General features: G+C 37.6%; 1 protein-coding gene across 1 annotated transcript in view; it reads right to left on the bottom strand.

The window, feature by feature from the left end:
* The window catches only part of SVEP1 (sushi, von Willebrand factor type A, EGF and pentraxin domain containing 1), a 186,641-nt gene that overhangs the window by 58,853 nt on the left and 109,868 nt on the right, over positions 1-17,920 (bottom strand). The window contains exons 19-27 of the mRNA XM_043870637.1: positions 14,986-15,147; positions 14,156-14,247; positions 12,975-13,071; positions 11,150-11,263; positions 10,197-10,310; positions 9,193-9,394; positions 5,933-6,090; positions 3,528-3,729; positions 1,501-1,676 (exon numbers count right to left, since the gene is read on the bottom strand). Of these exons, the coding sequence (XP_043726572.1) occupies positions 1,501-1,676; positions 3,528-3,729; positions 5,933-6,090; positions 9,193-9,394; positions 10,197-10,310; positions 11,150-11,263; positions 12,975-13,071; positions 14,156-14,247; positions 14,986-15,147 (1,317 nt within the window). The remainder of the gene's footprint in view (positions 1-1,500; positions 1,677-3,527; positions 3,730-5,932; positions 6,091-9,192; positions 9,395-10,196; positions 10,311-11,149; positions 11,264-12,974; positions 13,072-14,155; positions 14,248-14,985; positions 15,148-17,920) is intronic.

Here is a 17,920-nt window from a genome sequence, read left to right as displayed (position 1 = left end):
AACATATTTTCATTTCATGAGTTTTAATAGTTACTTTATTATGTGAATGCGCAACAATACATAATTTTCTTAATTAACTAAGTTAACAACTATTTCTTAATGGATACTGGAGTTGTTTCCAGGCTTGGTACCAAGGTAATGCTGAGCTAAATATATAGATACATAGATATTTGTTCAGATCACTGATTCTTTCTTTTTGATTAATTCCTGGTAGAGAATTGTTGGTTCCATGCAAAGAGTTTCTCTAAGGCTGTTGATGAATGTTTCTAAATAGCTTCCCAGAAAGTCTGGATCAATTTTCACACCCCCCAGGACTCTATAAGAGCATTCACCATGCTGAATTCTTGACAAACATAACCTATCACTAAAAGACAATTCTGTCATTTTGATATAAAATGGTATCAAATTATGTTTTTAGCTGCATACATTCGTGGGATTAAAATTCATACTCAGTATGTCTAAAACCAAACACAGAATCTTCCTCTACCCCTAATTCTTGCTCTAATAATGGTCCTTTCCCAAGAATTTCTATTTCACCTAATACAGTCTTCAATAAATCTGGTCAACCAAACCACAGTCAGTCATTCACTAGGGTCGGTCAAATGGAGTTCTGCAATAGTTATGGACTATAATTCATTCTTATTACTGTGGTCAGAGAACTGTCCCCGTGGGTAGCTACTATTATAGTTCCAATTCTTTTAAGATAGAAACTTTTTTTTTTTTTTACCATAAATGAAATAAATGCTCATTATAAAAATATCAGAAAAGGACCAAGAAGAAATATAAAAGCCACCTAAAATCTCACCACCCAGAGAAGGGCGAGTTAAAAACAACAACACAAAAAGAAGCCAGCACTTCCCTTCAGAGGATACCACCACTTCCTGCAGAAACACTTTTAATGTTTCCTTATTTACTACAGGGAGCCTCCAGATGTTCCTGCTCACATGACATACGTCACAGAAGAACCTAGATAGAGCAGGCTTATTGCCAGGTACAATGCTGAGAACCCTGGAACACTTAATACTTCTGCATTCCTTCAAAACTCAACTCTCTAAATATTTGTTTAAAAGTATTTTTAGAAGAGAGTCTGAGTTCTATGAGAAAAAGGGCATAAAAGATAGATAACTATTAGCAGTGCTCCAGCTTATATTCTGAATCTACTTGTTTAGTGTGTATTCTGATCACAAACCACACCTAAAAAAAAAAAAAATAACAGACAAAACCAACAAACAAAACACCAGCAATTAATCTCCTTCTTGGAAGATAATTTAGTAGTCATGCACAGTCAGTTCAGCATGCATCTTGGTAGTCTTATTTTCGATCCCAAAGGCATTTCTTATACAAAGTCACACAGTTCACCTAGGAAAAGCTTCTAATAATTCACAGTCTGGATAATTAGGAGGTGGTGAATGGGAGTGATGACTCAGCAAACTTGATGTTCATCAAAGCACCACCGCCTCTAGCATCAGATGGAATTATATTCTGTTTGCTAAGACGTACCAGGGATGGGTGATCCAACAGAGAGGCCCATGCCACCGTCGGATAACTTCCCATCGATGTAGACTTTCCAGGCTCCACCAGTACTCGTCCAAGTGATGGCAATGTGATGCCAATTGCCGTCATTCACAGCGGGACAGTCTGTTATTTTTTCCTTGCCATTTACATAAAGAACCCAGCTGCACAAAGATTCAAGGGATACAATCATCAGTCATATGTTGTAATCCCATATGTGGGGCATGTTACGATCTTTCTTCCTTTTTGTGGGTAAAGTACTTTGCATCCAACCATTACCTCTTTTCCTCCATTTGAGCCATGTTTCATAGAAGCAGATTTGATTACTAATTACCTTTGATTGTTTTGTAGCTCATTGAAAACTGGTTTGCGTTTCCTAAACACTGAGGGGTAGGGAAAATGCCTTAGGACATGCTGAAACAAACTGGCCCAATTTGAGATAATTCACCAACTGTCTATTCTAGAGAGAATGAGTCAAGAATGGAAGGAATGAGAGTTTCGCAAATGTCAGTCTGGTTTCTTTTCTCTAGGATGTATGTTCCTACAACTTGGAACAGACTTCAGAGATGTCCTAGGAAGTCAGTCCTATCTCTCTGTTGCCAGAACAGTCACTTGGCAGATGAAGTACATTGATGCAAGAGAAAGAATCATTGGTACTAAACTAGGTGACCAACCACAAAAGGGTTCCAACAACCATGTCACTTCGAGAAATGTTCAAGTTAAGAAGCAGTGGAAAGTGGAGTATCTTCAAAACCAAATGGAGAAAAAGAAAAGATTAGGGGGAAACTGATAGAGAAGAAGTCATTAAGTAACTGTATCAGCAGCTCCTAAACCCCTATTCAAAGATGATTATGAAAAGATATTTCTAAAACACAAATTGTTTCCCCACTGTTTTTCCTCCCCAAACTCAAGCAGGCAACAGGTTTTCTCTTCCTATGCAATCTGTCTTGGGGGAGGATTTTGAAATTTCTTACATTTTGTTTCTGAATGTTCAAGTCCACTAAGAAGGATAGGGTTTGAGGATGTGAAGATTTTCACCAGAATAGTGAGAATCTCACGGACTGAGGCAAGGAAGGAGAGCTCAATGTGTTGTCCTTGAGGCCTGCAACCGGAGCAAAAGGCCACATGGTTGGGCAGACCTGGGAGGAAAAGGCCATGTGGCATGCCACAGCATCTTTCTTAATCAAAAGGCATAAACTCGCAGCCTTGCCAAGGACCCCAAACGTGGCAAACAGCAGAGGTTCTGAAAGGACCACAGAGGCAGCTCAGTGATCGGCAGGGTGGACAGATAACCAGTGATGGAAGTCCTGCCTGAGCTGGTGGCTCTTTAGCAAAACTCTGTGGGTTTTAGATGATCCATGAGTATCTAAGACAGGAGAAGCAGTCACTAGTGAAAGAAATCAGAGAAACAGCTGAAGTTGACTTTCCTATCAGCCCAGAAGGATGGGGCCCCGAACTGGAACTAATTGATCCAAAAAGACAACAAAAAATGTCACCTTGTGCACTGGATATTTCAAATGGATTCTTATTCAATACAAGGGTCTTCCAAGGACCAACAGTGCCATGGAAATCCTTTGACCTTTGGCCACTCTGATATGCAAATAAAGGAGCACTGGTCTGAACAGTCAGTTTGACAATTCTGCCACTCCCATGGTGTGAGTTTGGGCGGGGGGGGGGGGTAAAGCATTTAGCTTCTCATTCATTTCACCTGTTAAGGGGCATCAGTTCCTCAAGTCCTTGTGAAGCTCAAATGAAATAAAACATCTGAAAATACCTGGGCTTCCCTGGTGGCTCTGATGGTAATATTTAGCAAATAGCAAAACACAATACACGTATAAGGTACTGCCACTGAAACGCTGCCTTCGTATAGGACCTGTCCAGATGCTCTGTTTGACTCGTCACCCTGTTGTCCTGTTGGAACACTTGAGCCTCCTACCGCTCCATCCCCACCCATGTCAGTTCTAACCTGGTGCCAGGATAAGTCCTAACATGGCCTTCCTGCTGTCTCTGCTTACCCGTTATAATCGGTTAGGAGGAAGGTATTGTCACTGCCATTCTCCAGGGCATAGGAGATGGGCGTCCCGTAATTAGTGTCGTCAGACGATTTCATCCAGAACGTGCAGGTTATAGCATGGAGGGACGGAAGCACACCATCCAGCATGACGTAACCATAAATGGCAGAAACTTCAAAATCCAGGTTAAAGCCTGCAGACTGTTCTGCAACAAATAAGAAAAGTATGAGAGGACATACAGATGGCCAAAAGACACATGAAAAGATGCTCAACACCACTAATTATTAGAGAAATGTAAATCAAAACTACCATGAGGTATCACCTCACATGGTCAGGAGAGTCATCACTAAAATATCTACAAATAATAAATGCTGCAGAGGGTGTGGAGAAAAGGGAATCCTCCTCTACTGTTGGGAAGGCAAACTGGTACAGCTACAGTAGAAAACAGAATGGAGGTTTCCTCAAAAACCAGAAAACAGAACTACCATATAACCCAGCAATTGCACTCCTGGGCATATATCTGAAGAAAAGTCTAATTCTAAAAGATACATGTACTTCAATGTTCATAGCGGCACACACACATACACACAGAAATGGAATACTACTCAGCCATAAAAAGAATGAAGTGGAGTGAAGTCACTCAGTTGTGTCTGACTCTTTGCGACTCCGTGGACTGTAGCCTACCAGGCTCCTCCGTCCATGGGACTCTCCAGGCAAGAATACTGGGGTGGGTTGCCATTTCCTTCTCCAGGGATCTTCCCAACCCAGGGATCGAACCTGTGTCTCCTGCATTGCAGGCAGACGCTTTACCCTCTGAGCTACCGGGGAAGCCTGGTAATGAATGAACTAATGCCATTTGCAGAAACATGGATGGACCTAGAGATTATCACACTAAATGAAGTAAATCATATGGAGAAAGACAAATATCATGGTATCACTTATCTGTGGAATCTAAAAAAAATGATACAGATGAACTTATTTACTAAACAGACTAACAGACGTAGAAAACAGGCTTATAGTTACTGAAGAGGGTAACAGGATAAATTCGGAGTTTGGGACTAAAAGATATAAACTACTGTACATAAAATGAACAAGTTTAGCAAAGGGAGCTGTATTCAATATCTTGTAATATAGTATAGGGAAAAGAATATGAAAAAGAATATATATACATGTGTATATAAACATATATAACTGAATCACTCTGTGTACACCAGGAACTAACAAAACATTGTAAATCAACTACACTTTAATAAAAAGAAAATATCATGGCAGTTGTGAGGCATTTTTCAATTGTCTAAGGTAGTAGCAAGTACACAATACTATCGCCAAAGAAGCTCATTTCAGTAAATGTGATACTCTGAGAAGCAATTTCAAAATAAATACATATTGCTTACAAAATAAATAACATATTCCCTCTTTTGTATTTTGTACGTCTTTTATTATTATTATTTTTATTGAGATATAACTGATTTACAATATTAAATAAGTTTCAGGTGTACAACACAGTGACTCACAATTTTAAAGGTTACATTCCATTTATAGTTATTATAAAATACTGACCGTCTTTCCTATGCTCATCCCTGCAGCCTATTTATTTTATTCATAGTAATGTGTACCTCTTCTACCCCTATACCCACCCTACCTTCCCATCTTCCCCCTTCCACTAGTAACCACTAATTTGTTCTCTGTATCTGTGAGTCTGTTTCCTTTTCGTTCAACAAATTGTTTGAAATAAAACCAACAGTGCATATCCAAGACAGGAGAAGCACTCAGCAGTGCAAGGAAGCTTTGAAACAGAATAGCTGGAAGGAGAGGTGGGGCTGGGGAGTCATTCAAGATGAGAGACTAAGCACCTGTGGGCTGATGGGAATAACTCAAGGGAGTGGGGTAACTCAATGGGAACAACTCAAGTAACTGACACTGCAGGAGAGAAGGGGGGGTCCACTGCAAGGGCAACAGTCCATTCCTGCTCAGGGCCCTGGCTCTTCCCCATTTCAGGAGCCCTAGTCCTGCATATCCCACTCAACAGAACAAAAGTCCTATAGCTAGAAGACTCCTATGCTCTGAGAAAGCAGTTGAGCATTAATTCTCTAAACATATCCATGGACTCTGAACAATCTAAATCAAGTGACTTATCCAAGTGTCCTTTCTAAACACACAGAATGAGAAGAGTTCTGTTAAATTCGATTTTCTCCATTTCACCCTTGCATCTCTAAGCTCAACCTCCTCCTCTGTGCTCCTGGAGATAACATGAGCCAGTTTACTGGATAGCTGTGAAGACTAAATAAGTACAAAATGCTTCACATAGTTTTTTGTATACAGATTGTGCTTAGCGCAGGTAAAAATTGATGTCGTTATTGTATCCCTATACTTGGTATCGTCCTTAACAACATTAAGCTCACATATACCTGTTTCACACCTGCTGCCTGAAAATCCTGGCTGACATTTACAGCTGTATGAATTTAATTCATCCACACAGGTGGCCTGGTTTTTACAGGGGTTAGACTGACATTCGTTGATGTTCAACTCACACTGAGTCCCTGTGAAGCCTGCCGCACAGTGACACCTGAAAGAATACAAAATGTCGTAACAATTAGCATAGTTGCAGAAAGGCATTAGAAGCAGCCTCCCATTAATGACAGCACTGTCTCAAAAGACTCTGGAAAGTTTAGTGCTAACATGAGCTCTCTTGTATGTGGAATCTAAATATACATATGTGTATACACACCCACCCACACACACACCTGCACACACACCCACAGCCTACAAAATAGACTGGTGGTTGCCAGAGGCATGGGGTGGGAAAAATGGGTGAATTGTTTTGTTTTTTCTTTTTTTTCAGTTTAACTGAATTTTTAAAAAATCCTGACATGCTGAAACACATTTTCCACATTAAAATGGTGCTTTAACTATTACTTTTTAAAGTTCATTCAAATAAACCTATTTAAGACAACATATACTTGAAATGTTACAGTGGTAAAAAATAAAGTAGAAATTAGTTCAGGTCAAGGTGAAGTATTGGCACGTTGGCAATTTCTCTCACCACGAAGTGCTAGGAAAAAATATAAAAAGTTAACACACTCTTCTAAACACTTATATATGCCATGCCAAGTTGCTTTAGCTGTGTCTGACTCTCTGTGACCCCACGGACTGCAACCCGCCAGACTCCTCTGCCCATGGGATTCTCCAGGCAATAATACTGGAGTGGGTTGCCATGCCCTCCTCCAGGGGATCTTCCTGACCTAGGGACTGAACTCGTGTCTCTTATGGTCTTCCTGCATTGGCAGGTGGGGTCTTTACCACTAGCACCACCTGGAATCCCCACATACATTAAATCAATCCTTATAACGATGAAGAATATTATTATTCCCAGTTTATAATGAGGAAATTGTGGTTCAGAAAGGTTAAGTTGCCCAAGTCCTCTTGATACTAAGTTGAGGGGGGGGGGGACTTTGATCACAATCAGGATGCCATACAGTCTCTGGGGAATGCAAGAAGCCATTTAAACTCCTCCAAATGGAAAATACATTGGATGATGTCAAATACTGACAGAGTGGCATGAACCATGTGGCAAAGTCAAAGAAAGTGGTGGGTTTGCACTTTCAGAGCCCTGTATGTCCACTTCTACTATGAATTCTAGGAGATGACTGTCCAGGTGTGCAAGAACACGTACAACAGATGTTCACAACAGCATCATTCTGCATGTTCATGAAGAAGTGAATGGGAAAATAAACTATGGTATAATTATCCAATGGAATACTAATTGGCAGTTGAAATGAGTAAACTAGAGGCAAATATACCAACATTGATAATACACAGTGTTGAAAGGAAAAACAAAATACAAAAGGATTATATATACGTATATATATATATTATGAAACTACTTATATTAACATGTAAAACTATACTATTTATTGTTTATGAAGTCATATATGTAGTAAAGCAAAGTCTGAATGAGAAAGCTATAAACTGACTTCAAGACAGTGGTTACTACTAGTGAAGAAGAGGAATGTGTGTGTATGTGCACACTTATTGGAGGGACTCCAAATCTATCTTTAGAATTTATTTTTGTAAAAATGAAAGATATGAACCAAATATAGCAAAAGACTAAGGATTGATCACTACTTTGGTGAGTGTATGACTTTTATTATTCTTCGTGATTTTTAGTATATCTGAAATATCTTTAATTAAAAAGGATCTGCCCAAGAAATGTAGTTAATATTACTACTAGCATCTTTATATGGGGACCTCTTTGATATTGGTAATAATATAAATAAGCAGTATTTGGAGGTTTAAAAGAAAATTTCAGTTGGAATTGGCGGGCATCTTTATGGAGTTCTGTGTATTTGATGGTAAACCACTAGAATTTTACTCATCTTTATCTGTCCATTTTTTTTTTTGCAATACTTTAAAAATATTTGTTTTTTAAATTTTATAGACGTATAGTTGATTTACAATGTTGTTTTAATTTCTGATGTATATCTGTCCATGTTTGATATCATTATAGTAGTTCAGTATCTCTGTGAAACAGATTCACTTCGGTGGCAACTAGCATTGCTTTTGAAGTAGGAGAGTTTGCCTTCTTCACCTTTCCTCTAGTTAGGATTTAGACAAATTTGGTATTTATCAATTGTTTTGGACCCTGGGGAGAGTTTGGAACTCTTGCTGTTCATCTGGAAATGTCTCATTGCCATATGCTTGAAGATACAAAAAACCTACGACAAGCTGATGCTACACGAAGATCTCATTTTCATATTGACAGTGAAAATCTCACTGGCAGAACTGGCTCCCTATTTCTTCCAGATAGTGTCCTAGCTCTCTTGGGGGATGGTAATGGAAGGGGACTAGGAAATGTTGCAACTGAGGTAGAAATTTTTTTTTTTTTGCTTTTAACTTTTGAAAACTTGCAGAACCAGTTGCTTGCTGAGGACAGTAAAGTTCCCTAAAATTCTGCAAGCAAAGCCAGTCTCTTTTTGTACTGCAGGAGCCACAGATCTTGCAAGGGGACGTGAATGGAACAGAGCAGAGTTGATAGTGATTAAAAAAAAAAAGTGTTGGTTTTCAAACTGCTTTCTACTGGTACCCTAACACCTGCCTCAGGAAGCCAGTCTTTCTCCCCCAAAACACCACTATTTTCAACCACAAGAGCTTAGCTTTAATTTTTTTGTTTACACTCTGATTTCCCTGGAAACAAGGGACACTAAACTAAAAAAAAAAGTTTGAAAACCATGGTCATAGAATGGCACTGTGACAGTAGAACTGCACTATTCCTTCTGATTTTAGTTGGTGGGAAAACTCCAGCTAAAATATAAAACATTTGAAACTGGGTTTTGAGTAGTGATTCTCCATTTGCTTTTGAATAAATGTCCTTCCTTTTATCTTTTATGACTTCCCAAGCATAGGATAGTGGTTTCAAAGTCTGGCTGTGCTTCAGAAACACAGGAGAACTTAAAACATATAGATTGCCTATTATAAAATTCCAGACTTTACCCAAGAGGTAGGAAATCAGAACATCAGGTGGTAGTCAGATTCTACCATAGCCTATCCTTGGGCTAGGATTTGGGAAGGGCTGGCCTGGGATTCAAAGTAATACTCGTAAGATGGCAGAATGACTGAACAGTTAAGATAAGAAAAACAGCAGAGAGAGTCAGGCTTAGTCTATCATTACCTGAAGCTATTGGCACCATCCTTGCAGGTAGCTCCATTTTTGCATGGTTGGCTGAGACACTCATCCATATTTATGTCACACCGGGTGCCCAAAAATCCAGGTGGGCATTTGCACAAGAACCCCCCAAGCTGATCTTCACAGACTGCGTTATTTAAACATGGGCTTGATTGGCATTCATTGACTTCTGTTTCACAGTGTAGGCCTGGGGATGGATGAGGATGACAGACAGCCCAAAGGTTAACCCCTTTGGAAAACTGGAATCAAGGTGAGGACTCCTTGGAGGATGCTGCTTCGAAAGGATGAAAGGGAGGCTGCAGAGCCACTGGCTGACCAGACAGGTTTGAGACCTATCCCTAAATAAGTTCTGGCTTTTCTAAATCATTTTAGGACTGTATTTTTGATAATCTGCTCTTTTAATCTTACCTTTTTCTGGAACTAACATTAGCAATGAACATCTAACTGAGATAATGTTTAAATAAAAATGAAACTAGCACATATAGTTCAAAATGTTCATCTGTATCTTTGATCTTGCCTCTTTCTATCACTGATCATTTTCTGTTTTGGACTTATTCTTTACCAGTTATATATGTGTGTGTATATATATATATACAATACACACATATACATTCTATGATTTAGCATTCACTTACAATAATATTTTATATAATTCATCTCCAGTTACTTCTTGAGTGTTTGTCTTAGCATATAAACTCAAGTCTTCTCTGTCTCTACATATACATATATACACAGACATGTACAAGAACATATTACTTTTTCTGAATTGCTTTAGTCAATTTTAGACCCAATGCTCTCTTACCTCTAAATACTTCAGTGTGAATTTCCTCACAAATAAGGACTTTCACTTATAAAATCATGGCACAGTTATAAAATCAGAAAATTAACATTAACTTTTATAATATCACATATATAACAGTAAATATAATGATTTATGAGGCTTTATAGAACTATTTAAAAGACAACTAGGAAGAATGAAAACATCTTACCCATGTATCCTTTCACACACATGCAGTGATAACCATCCAGGCCATCAACACAAGTTCCTTTATTTAAACAAGGACTGGAGCTGCACTCATTTACATTTTCTTCACATAGCTGACCTGTAAAGAATCACAGAATATTTGCACTTGACAAAACTGAAAGGAATTTAAGACTAATAGTTTCAAGCAAGTTGTTCAGGTGTAAGAGCAGAGAAATTGGAAATCAAGGCTAATATGCTTGTGGAAAAAATACGCACTTTGCCAAATATAATTATTTGCTGAATAATATTCCAATAAATGTTATACATAGGGGTTCCCAGGTGGTGCTAGTGGTAAAGAACCTGCCTGTCAATGCAGAAGACATAATGAGATGTGGGTTCGATCCCTTCCCTCCAGGAAGATCCCCTGGAGAAGGGCATGGCAAGCCAGTCCAATATTCTTGCCTGCAGAATCCCATGGACAGAGAAGCCTGGTGGGCTACAGTCTACAGGGTCACAAAGAGTTAAGACACAACTGAAGCGACATAGCATTGAAGGATATCTACCTACCTACCTCCCTCACATTTTCTTTATCCATTCATCTCTTGATATATACTTAGCTTGTTTCCATATCTTGGCCATTGGCTATTGTGAATAATGCTGCAATGAACATGGAAGTACAGATATCTCTTTGAGATAGTGATTTCATATCTTTGAATGGATACCCAGAAGAGGGATTGCTGGATTGTATGGTAATTCTATTTCCAATTTTTTGAGGAACCTCCATGCTGTTTTCCACCATGGCTGAAGCAATTTACATTCCCACCAAGAGTGCACAATAGTCCCCTTTACTCCATGTCCTCACTAGCACTGTTATCTCTTACCTTTTGATGATAGCCAATCTAACAGGTGTGAGATGGTAACTCATTATTTTAAGGTTTCAAAGGTTTATACTGTAAGAATGAGACACTCTTTCCTTACCTGTGTAACCAGATGGGCATTCACAAATGAATTCTCCAACTCGGTCTTTACAAATTCCATTGTTGTGGCAGGGCAGTGAGCTGCATTCATCAATGTCTATCTCACATTTTAAGCCTAAAATGCAAACACTGAAGGTCAATCAAAGAAAGGATGAACAGAACTGTCCTTTAAAGGTAATTACCCCAATAACCTGAATTTATAGGGAGTGGCAGTGACAAAGAAAAAGGCAATATCTTAGGAATTACCATCTATTTAAGTATTTCATGAAGGTATTACCTCTTTCTAAATAGATTTAAGCTCTCCTTACAAGGATACATAAAAGACAGCAAAAGATCCCAAGTCAGAAGTAGAGGGGAAAGAGGGAAATCTGGAAGCATAAAATGGAGCCAGGAATTAGTTTGATTTCAAAGTGAAAAGTAAAAAGTCATATGTACTTGTTACCAAGGCCACTTGGATGAGGAATGGGGGTGGTGCTAGATCCTGCCAGATCTCAACTCATGCCATGTGTCCTAGAATAGGGTTTATCTTCTCATAGGGTACACACAGTCTTTCTATGGACTAATTCTGCTGAAACCCATGTTCTTCTACACGAGGAGATCTCAAAGAATGGTCTCTGGATCAATAGCATCAGTAATCCCCTGGGAATGTGACAGAAATGCCACAGTCTGTGTTTTAGGAAATCCTCCAGATGATTCTGATGCGCATCAAAATTTGAGAATCACTGTCATATACTATGCTTTTCTCAATAAACTCTCATTTATAAAATTCTAGGACAAGATTATTTCTTATGGAATGTTGGGACAAAAATTCCTATAAAAATTGAAACATACACACACATACATGTGTGCACATGCTGAAATAAGTGGAATGACAATATTCTGTATTTTGTCTTCCAACTTCTCTTTTGTGGTAAATTCTTTCATCTAAATACCACTTTTCGCATTAAAATACTTCATGCTGGTGACACAAAACTCAAAAAGGAAAAACTGCATTTCTAGAAGAAAACAGGAAATTATTTTAAATGAGCTGCAACATTTAATATATAGTTCATTTCTCCTCAGAAAAAAACATTATCTTTCTGTACTGAACTGGAATTTGAATCAAGCAGCAAGAAAACACAATTCTTACATAATTCCTACATAATCAAGTTCAAAGCCATACTGTTTTCCTAAGCACAGCTTGCAGAAAGACAGAAATAAACAACACATCATGGCCATAAGAACTTCCATTCGTGTGAAACAAATGAGAGAAACTGGAGTTTGTTTAAAAATGTTTATGCTAGACAATCTGTTCTAGGTTGAGTGTCATGCATTTAATTTGTGTCAGAATGCAACCTTGGACATGACCTCTGGAACCGTATTCAAATTTAAATTATAAGTTACGATGTGATTTTTTCACAGAGAAGATGATTCTTTATTCTTCCTCCAAAATATACAAAGAAAATTGTCATTTGTAAGATCTGTATAGTTTTTTCACATATTGGTTTGTCTTGTTCAACCAAATTTTTGTGCATCATTATCTTTTTAAGTTTGTTTTTTTTTTTATGTAGACCATTTTTAAAGTCTTTATTAAATTTGTTACAATAGTGCTTCTGTGTTTTGGTTTTTTGGCTACAAGTTATGTGAGATGTTTAGCTCCCCAAACAGGGATCATACTTGTACCCCCCTGTCTTTTCGAAGGTTAAATCTTAATCACTAGATTGCCAGGGAAGTCCCCAGCCTGATGTATCTTATGGCATTCATCTTTAAAGTTTCAAAGTTTGATACTTCAAGTTACAGTGATGCAGTAGGAAAGACACATGGAAATTTGCATTCCTCTGTGTTACCTGTATATCCAGGCAGACAGAGACACACATAACCACGGCCCAGTTGTTGGCAGGTTCCACCACTGCGGCAGGGGTTTAAGAAGCATTCATGGAAAACCTGTGAAAAGAAAATTCATCAGAGACGAGTCCATTTCAAAGCAACTCTGAGTAGGAAGTTAGAAGATTCACAGCGTTAGCTGGCTCATTTCCAAGTGAGCCCAGCAGGACTGCTGCCTGCGTAACATTGGTACCCGCCACATACGGGCACAAATGCTATATACTATTTCTGAGTGATGCTCAGCTAAACCCAGGCAGTGTCACTCAACGCTGGCTGCGTGTCAGACTTCATTTAAGGCATTTAAAAAGTTTGCTAAGGACGGGTCCCAACCCAGACCAGTTAAATCAGGAATCTCTGGAAGTTACATCTGTGCATCATTATTTTAAAAAGTTAGCCAGTGGATTCTAATATGTCTCCAGAGGTGACAGCCATGTCTTTAGAGGTTCTATGTCCATTGGGCTCAGTTTCAAAGCTTCACTTATGAAGCCCTTACAAGTGAGAATGTTTGGAAGCAGGAAGTTAAAATAAGAAATATAACTTCATTATCCTCCTTAAAAATACTTAAAGCCTTGGAATTTATTATGACATTGGGCAAGGTGCATTCAGACTAATGACTGAATCACTCAAAATAATTGGTCTTTACTAGTCTTTAAAAAATAAATGGAGAACAATTATGAGTTATGTTTCTTAATTTTTAAAAAAGTCACAACTTTTCTCCAATAAAGATTTCCCCCATTCCCGCTGGCAAAAAATCTAAATATCTTTCATGGAAGTTGAGTAACTTGTCCTGCTAATCAGAAAAAGTCTTTGGCTAATCCCAACATGCTTACTCAAATGATGGGTTATGCTCATGGTACATGTTAATTATTAGCAAATCAAAAGACTCTCCACATCCACAATTCTCTACACCAGACATCACAGGGAAAAATTCCAATTTCTGGTACTTAGGACTTATAATGGCACATTCTTGGAAAGTTCCTATTATAAGTCATACACAAATATAATTATTCATTGATAATATTCATGAGCCTTGATTAGTTGAAGTTTCAAGTCTGGTAGTTTTCCTCTGTGTGACATGTATAATGACAAATTGTTTTCCAAGCACTCCATTAGAGAAAATTTTATAAGTACAAAGTAGACTTGCCTGACTGCTGACTTCATACTTCTTTTTGACATGGCCAGGAGAAGCAAGAAGTACTGTACTTTCCTCTGCTGCGGAGAAAGTTGAACTAAAGCCTAATAAAGTTAAAGGGAAAATATCTGAGAAAAGTATTTGGTGTAGTAGATATTGCCAATTAAGTGCATTCTATTTTTTTCCTTTTTCTTTTTTAATTGAAGTACAGTTGTCTTTGAATATTGTGTTAATTTCTGCTGGGTAGCAAAGTGGTTCAGTTTTAAATATATATATATATATAATGAATATATAATAATATATATTTTTATATATTTGATTCTTATTCTTTTCCATTATGATTTATCATAGGATACTGAATATATAGTCCCATGTGTTATACAATAGGACCTTGCTGTTTATCCATTCTATATATAATAGCTTATATCTGCTAATCCCAACCTCCCACTCCATTCCCCCCTCAACCTCCTCCCGCTTGGCAACCACAAGTCTGTTCTCTATGAATAGACTCTATTTAAATGCCATGGTCAAGATTTTGATTCTCAGAGTCAGTAAAGCCACATATATTTTCCTTTAGTCATGTAAAAAGACAGAACATAAGAGACAGATGTGATATGTCATTAAATTCTAGACTCTTAGAAATTTGGAGGTTATCAAGTTCGACATTCCCAGAGTGAAGCATCGAGTCATTGTCATCAAAAACACCTTCAAAAGGACAGCTAAACACATCCAGACACCCAAAGGCACTGAAAATAAATAATATTCGCAATCAAAGTTACCGCAGAGATAAACAAAACTCTCCAATACAGGATAAGATGAGAAATGAAGTATTATCATCTTACTGGAACAATCTGTGATGGATCTGGCACCCGTGATGGTTGTAGTTCCATAAAAGGGACAAGATAAACAGAAGGACTTCCCTGGATTGGGCTGGTAGTAGTCTTGAGGACATGGATAACAGGGCATTAACCCAGAACGAGAGAATTCTCCCACTGGACAAGGCACTGCAAAAGAAAGAAAAATCATTTGCGCTTATAAAGTAATATACCCTACCTTCTAAGAGAAGTGCATTAACCTTTGGTTGTAAGAAAGCTATCACATTGCTGATATTTTCTCTTGCACGTATTTAATACCTAGGTCATTAAATAATACTCAGACCACTTAAGTAAATATTTTGTTGTTTCCTTCCCATCTTTAACAACACACATTAACTTAATAAAAATCAGAATTGTTCATATAATATTGTACTCCAATTTTTCTACTTTATAACAAGTAAATCATTCCCCAAATCATTAAATAACATGATGTTTAATAAATGAAATATATTATATCTCACTGGCAGACCATAATTATCTTGTATTTCCCCTACTATTGAATAATTACAGTTGTTTCTACTAGTTCTATTTGTTTCTAATAATTTCTAATATTATAAATAATGCTGACATGAAATTTTCTATATAAATTTTTTATATAACTGATTATTTCATTGGGATAACACTTGGCTTTAGTTAAAGCTAAAGATATGAAAATCTAAAGCCATAAATATACCATGCTTGAATCATTAAAGAAATGTAATTTACAGCCCCATCAGCAGTGTATGAAATTACCCTTCCCATTGCATGCTCATCAGCACTGAAAATGATACCTTTTTTCTATTTGAAGGTAAAAATGGAACTGCTCTGTTAATTTGTATTTTCGTGATACATGAAGTTGTATTTTTATGTTTATCTGAAATGGTTATTGCTCCTATATAGTTGTCTATTATGTATTGGGGGGGTCTTTTATTTTTAAACCTTTTAATGTTATTTTGTGTTTTAAATGCTTTTCATATACTACATGCAGTTGAATGTTGTCATTTAACCAAGTATGAAATTCTCTTGCCAACCTTTGGTGGAATATGAGAAAAGATCCCCAGGCTTCCCTGGTGGCTCAGTGGTAAAGAACATGCCTACCAATGTAGGAGACAGGAGTTTGATCCCTGGTTTGGGAATATCCCACAAGCCACAGAGCAACTAAACCCATGCATCACATCTATTAAGACAGTGCTCTAGAGCCTAGGAGCCACAGCTACTGAAGCCCACACGCCCTAGAGGCTGTGCTCAAGAGAAGATACCGCAATAAGAAGCCCAAGCATCACAATTAGAGAACAGCCCCTGCTCACTGCAACTAGAGAAAAGCCCAGTGAAGCAGCAAAGACCCAGCACAGCCAAAAAATAATTAGATAAATAAATAAAATTAAAAAGAAAAGAGCTCAAAACCTAACATGGATTTTCTTCAATAAATTTTGGTTACATTTGGCGGAGGGGCAGTGACGTAGATTATCCATGACTAAATCTGTGGGTTGGGGTTTTAGACAATGATCCAAAGACAAATACAGGTGGAGTGTGTGAACTGGAGTCATTTGGATGAGCCTGAAAGTCATTACAAGCTGAGAAAACCACTGTAACTATTAAGACCTATCTGTATAAAATTAGGCATGGAAGACAGAACACAGGGAAACAGCTACTCAGTGTTATCAGCATACTTACCCTTTAGGTCTTGGATTCTTGATAACAAAAATCAGTTTAGCAGAAATAATTACCAACAAGGTTGAAAGATTTAGAGACACACTTGAGGCTCAAGGGAGCAGGATACTCCAAGTGGTGGCATCTCTTTATCGGTAGGACAATAAACATTAAATAAATGACAACACATCTGTCATAATCTCAAGATGCTTAGATCAAATTTCTTAAGCAAAAACAGCCAGCCAAATCTTTTGCAAAAGATCTCTTTTACATACCCAACTGACAAAAACTCAGGAGTTGAATCAAGAGATGGCAGAAGATAACATAGATATTAATGCATATTTAGAAAAAAAATTCTGGTGGATACATTTGCCACATTCAAGAAAAGTTTTAAACTCTAAATTATCTTTGTTTCACCAGGAATAAAATAATCTTCTCTGTTACTAGAGGTAACAGAGGCTTTGCACAAAACATAAACTTAACAGGAGTTTATAAAGAATTCCTGATTCTCAAATTTCCAAAAATGATTGCCTATTTAGAAGAGGTATTAATACTTGCCAAAAAGCTAATTATTAATAGTTAACTGAAAGCATAAATCTTCCACTGGAAAAAGCATAAATTTTCTGTTTGAAAAGATATCTGTGAATGTGTATCATATGCTAGAAACATAAATGCTGCCTGTAAAACTCAAGATGCTATAATGAATTAAACTATTTTTTTCATATAATTTTTTCAGTACAACCTCACTCTTAAAAAGAAAATAAGACTGTGCCCTAAAACCTGACAGAATTATACTGTCAGCTGTAGTGTATAATTATACTATAACATTCAAAAATTATACTGAAACATAATAATAGAATCTTAAGATTAAAACTCAATAAGCCAGTTGGCATCTCAAAACAGCAAACATGGTACTGTGTTGTCTATTCTATGCTTTTTGATCCAGAAAGTGCAAAATAAACTTTCATGTGGAAATTAGTTTAAATTACATTCCAAGGGCAAACAAGTATCACAAATGTACTTTCTAAGAGTGGATAATCAGCATTTAATATATAATTTATATATGTAGTTAGTACATACACATGCACACATGTGGTGCTAGTGGTAAAGAACCCGCCTGCCAATGCAGGAGATATAAGAGATGCGGGTTCCACCCCTGGGTAGGGAAGATCGCCTGGAGGAGGATGTGGCCGCCCACTCCAGTATTCTTGCCTGGAGAATCCCATGGACAGAGGAACCAGGCAGGCTATGGTGCACAGGGTTGCAGAGAGTC

This window comes from Cervus elaphus, chromosome 16 (genome assembly GCF_910594005.1).
Source record: "Cervus elaphus chromosome 16, mCerEla1.1, whole genome shotgun sequence".
NCBI lineage: Eukaryota > Metazoa > Chordata > Mammalia > Artiodactyla > Cervidae > Cervus > Cervus elaphus.
The sequence above is the reverse complement of the archived record's forward strand: the minus strand, read 5'-3'. Positions and strand labels throughout refer to the sequence as shown.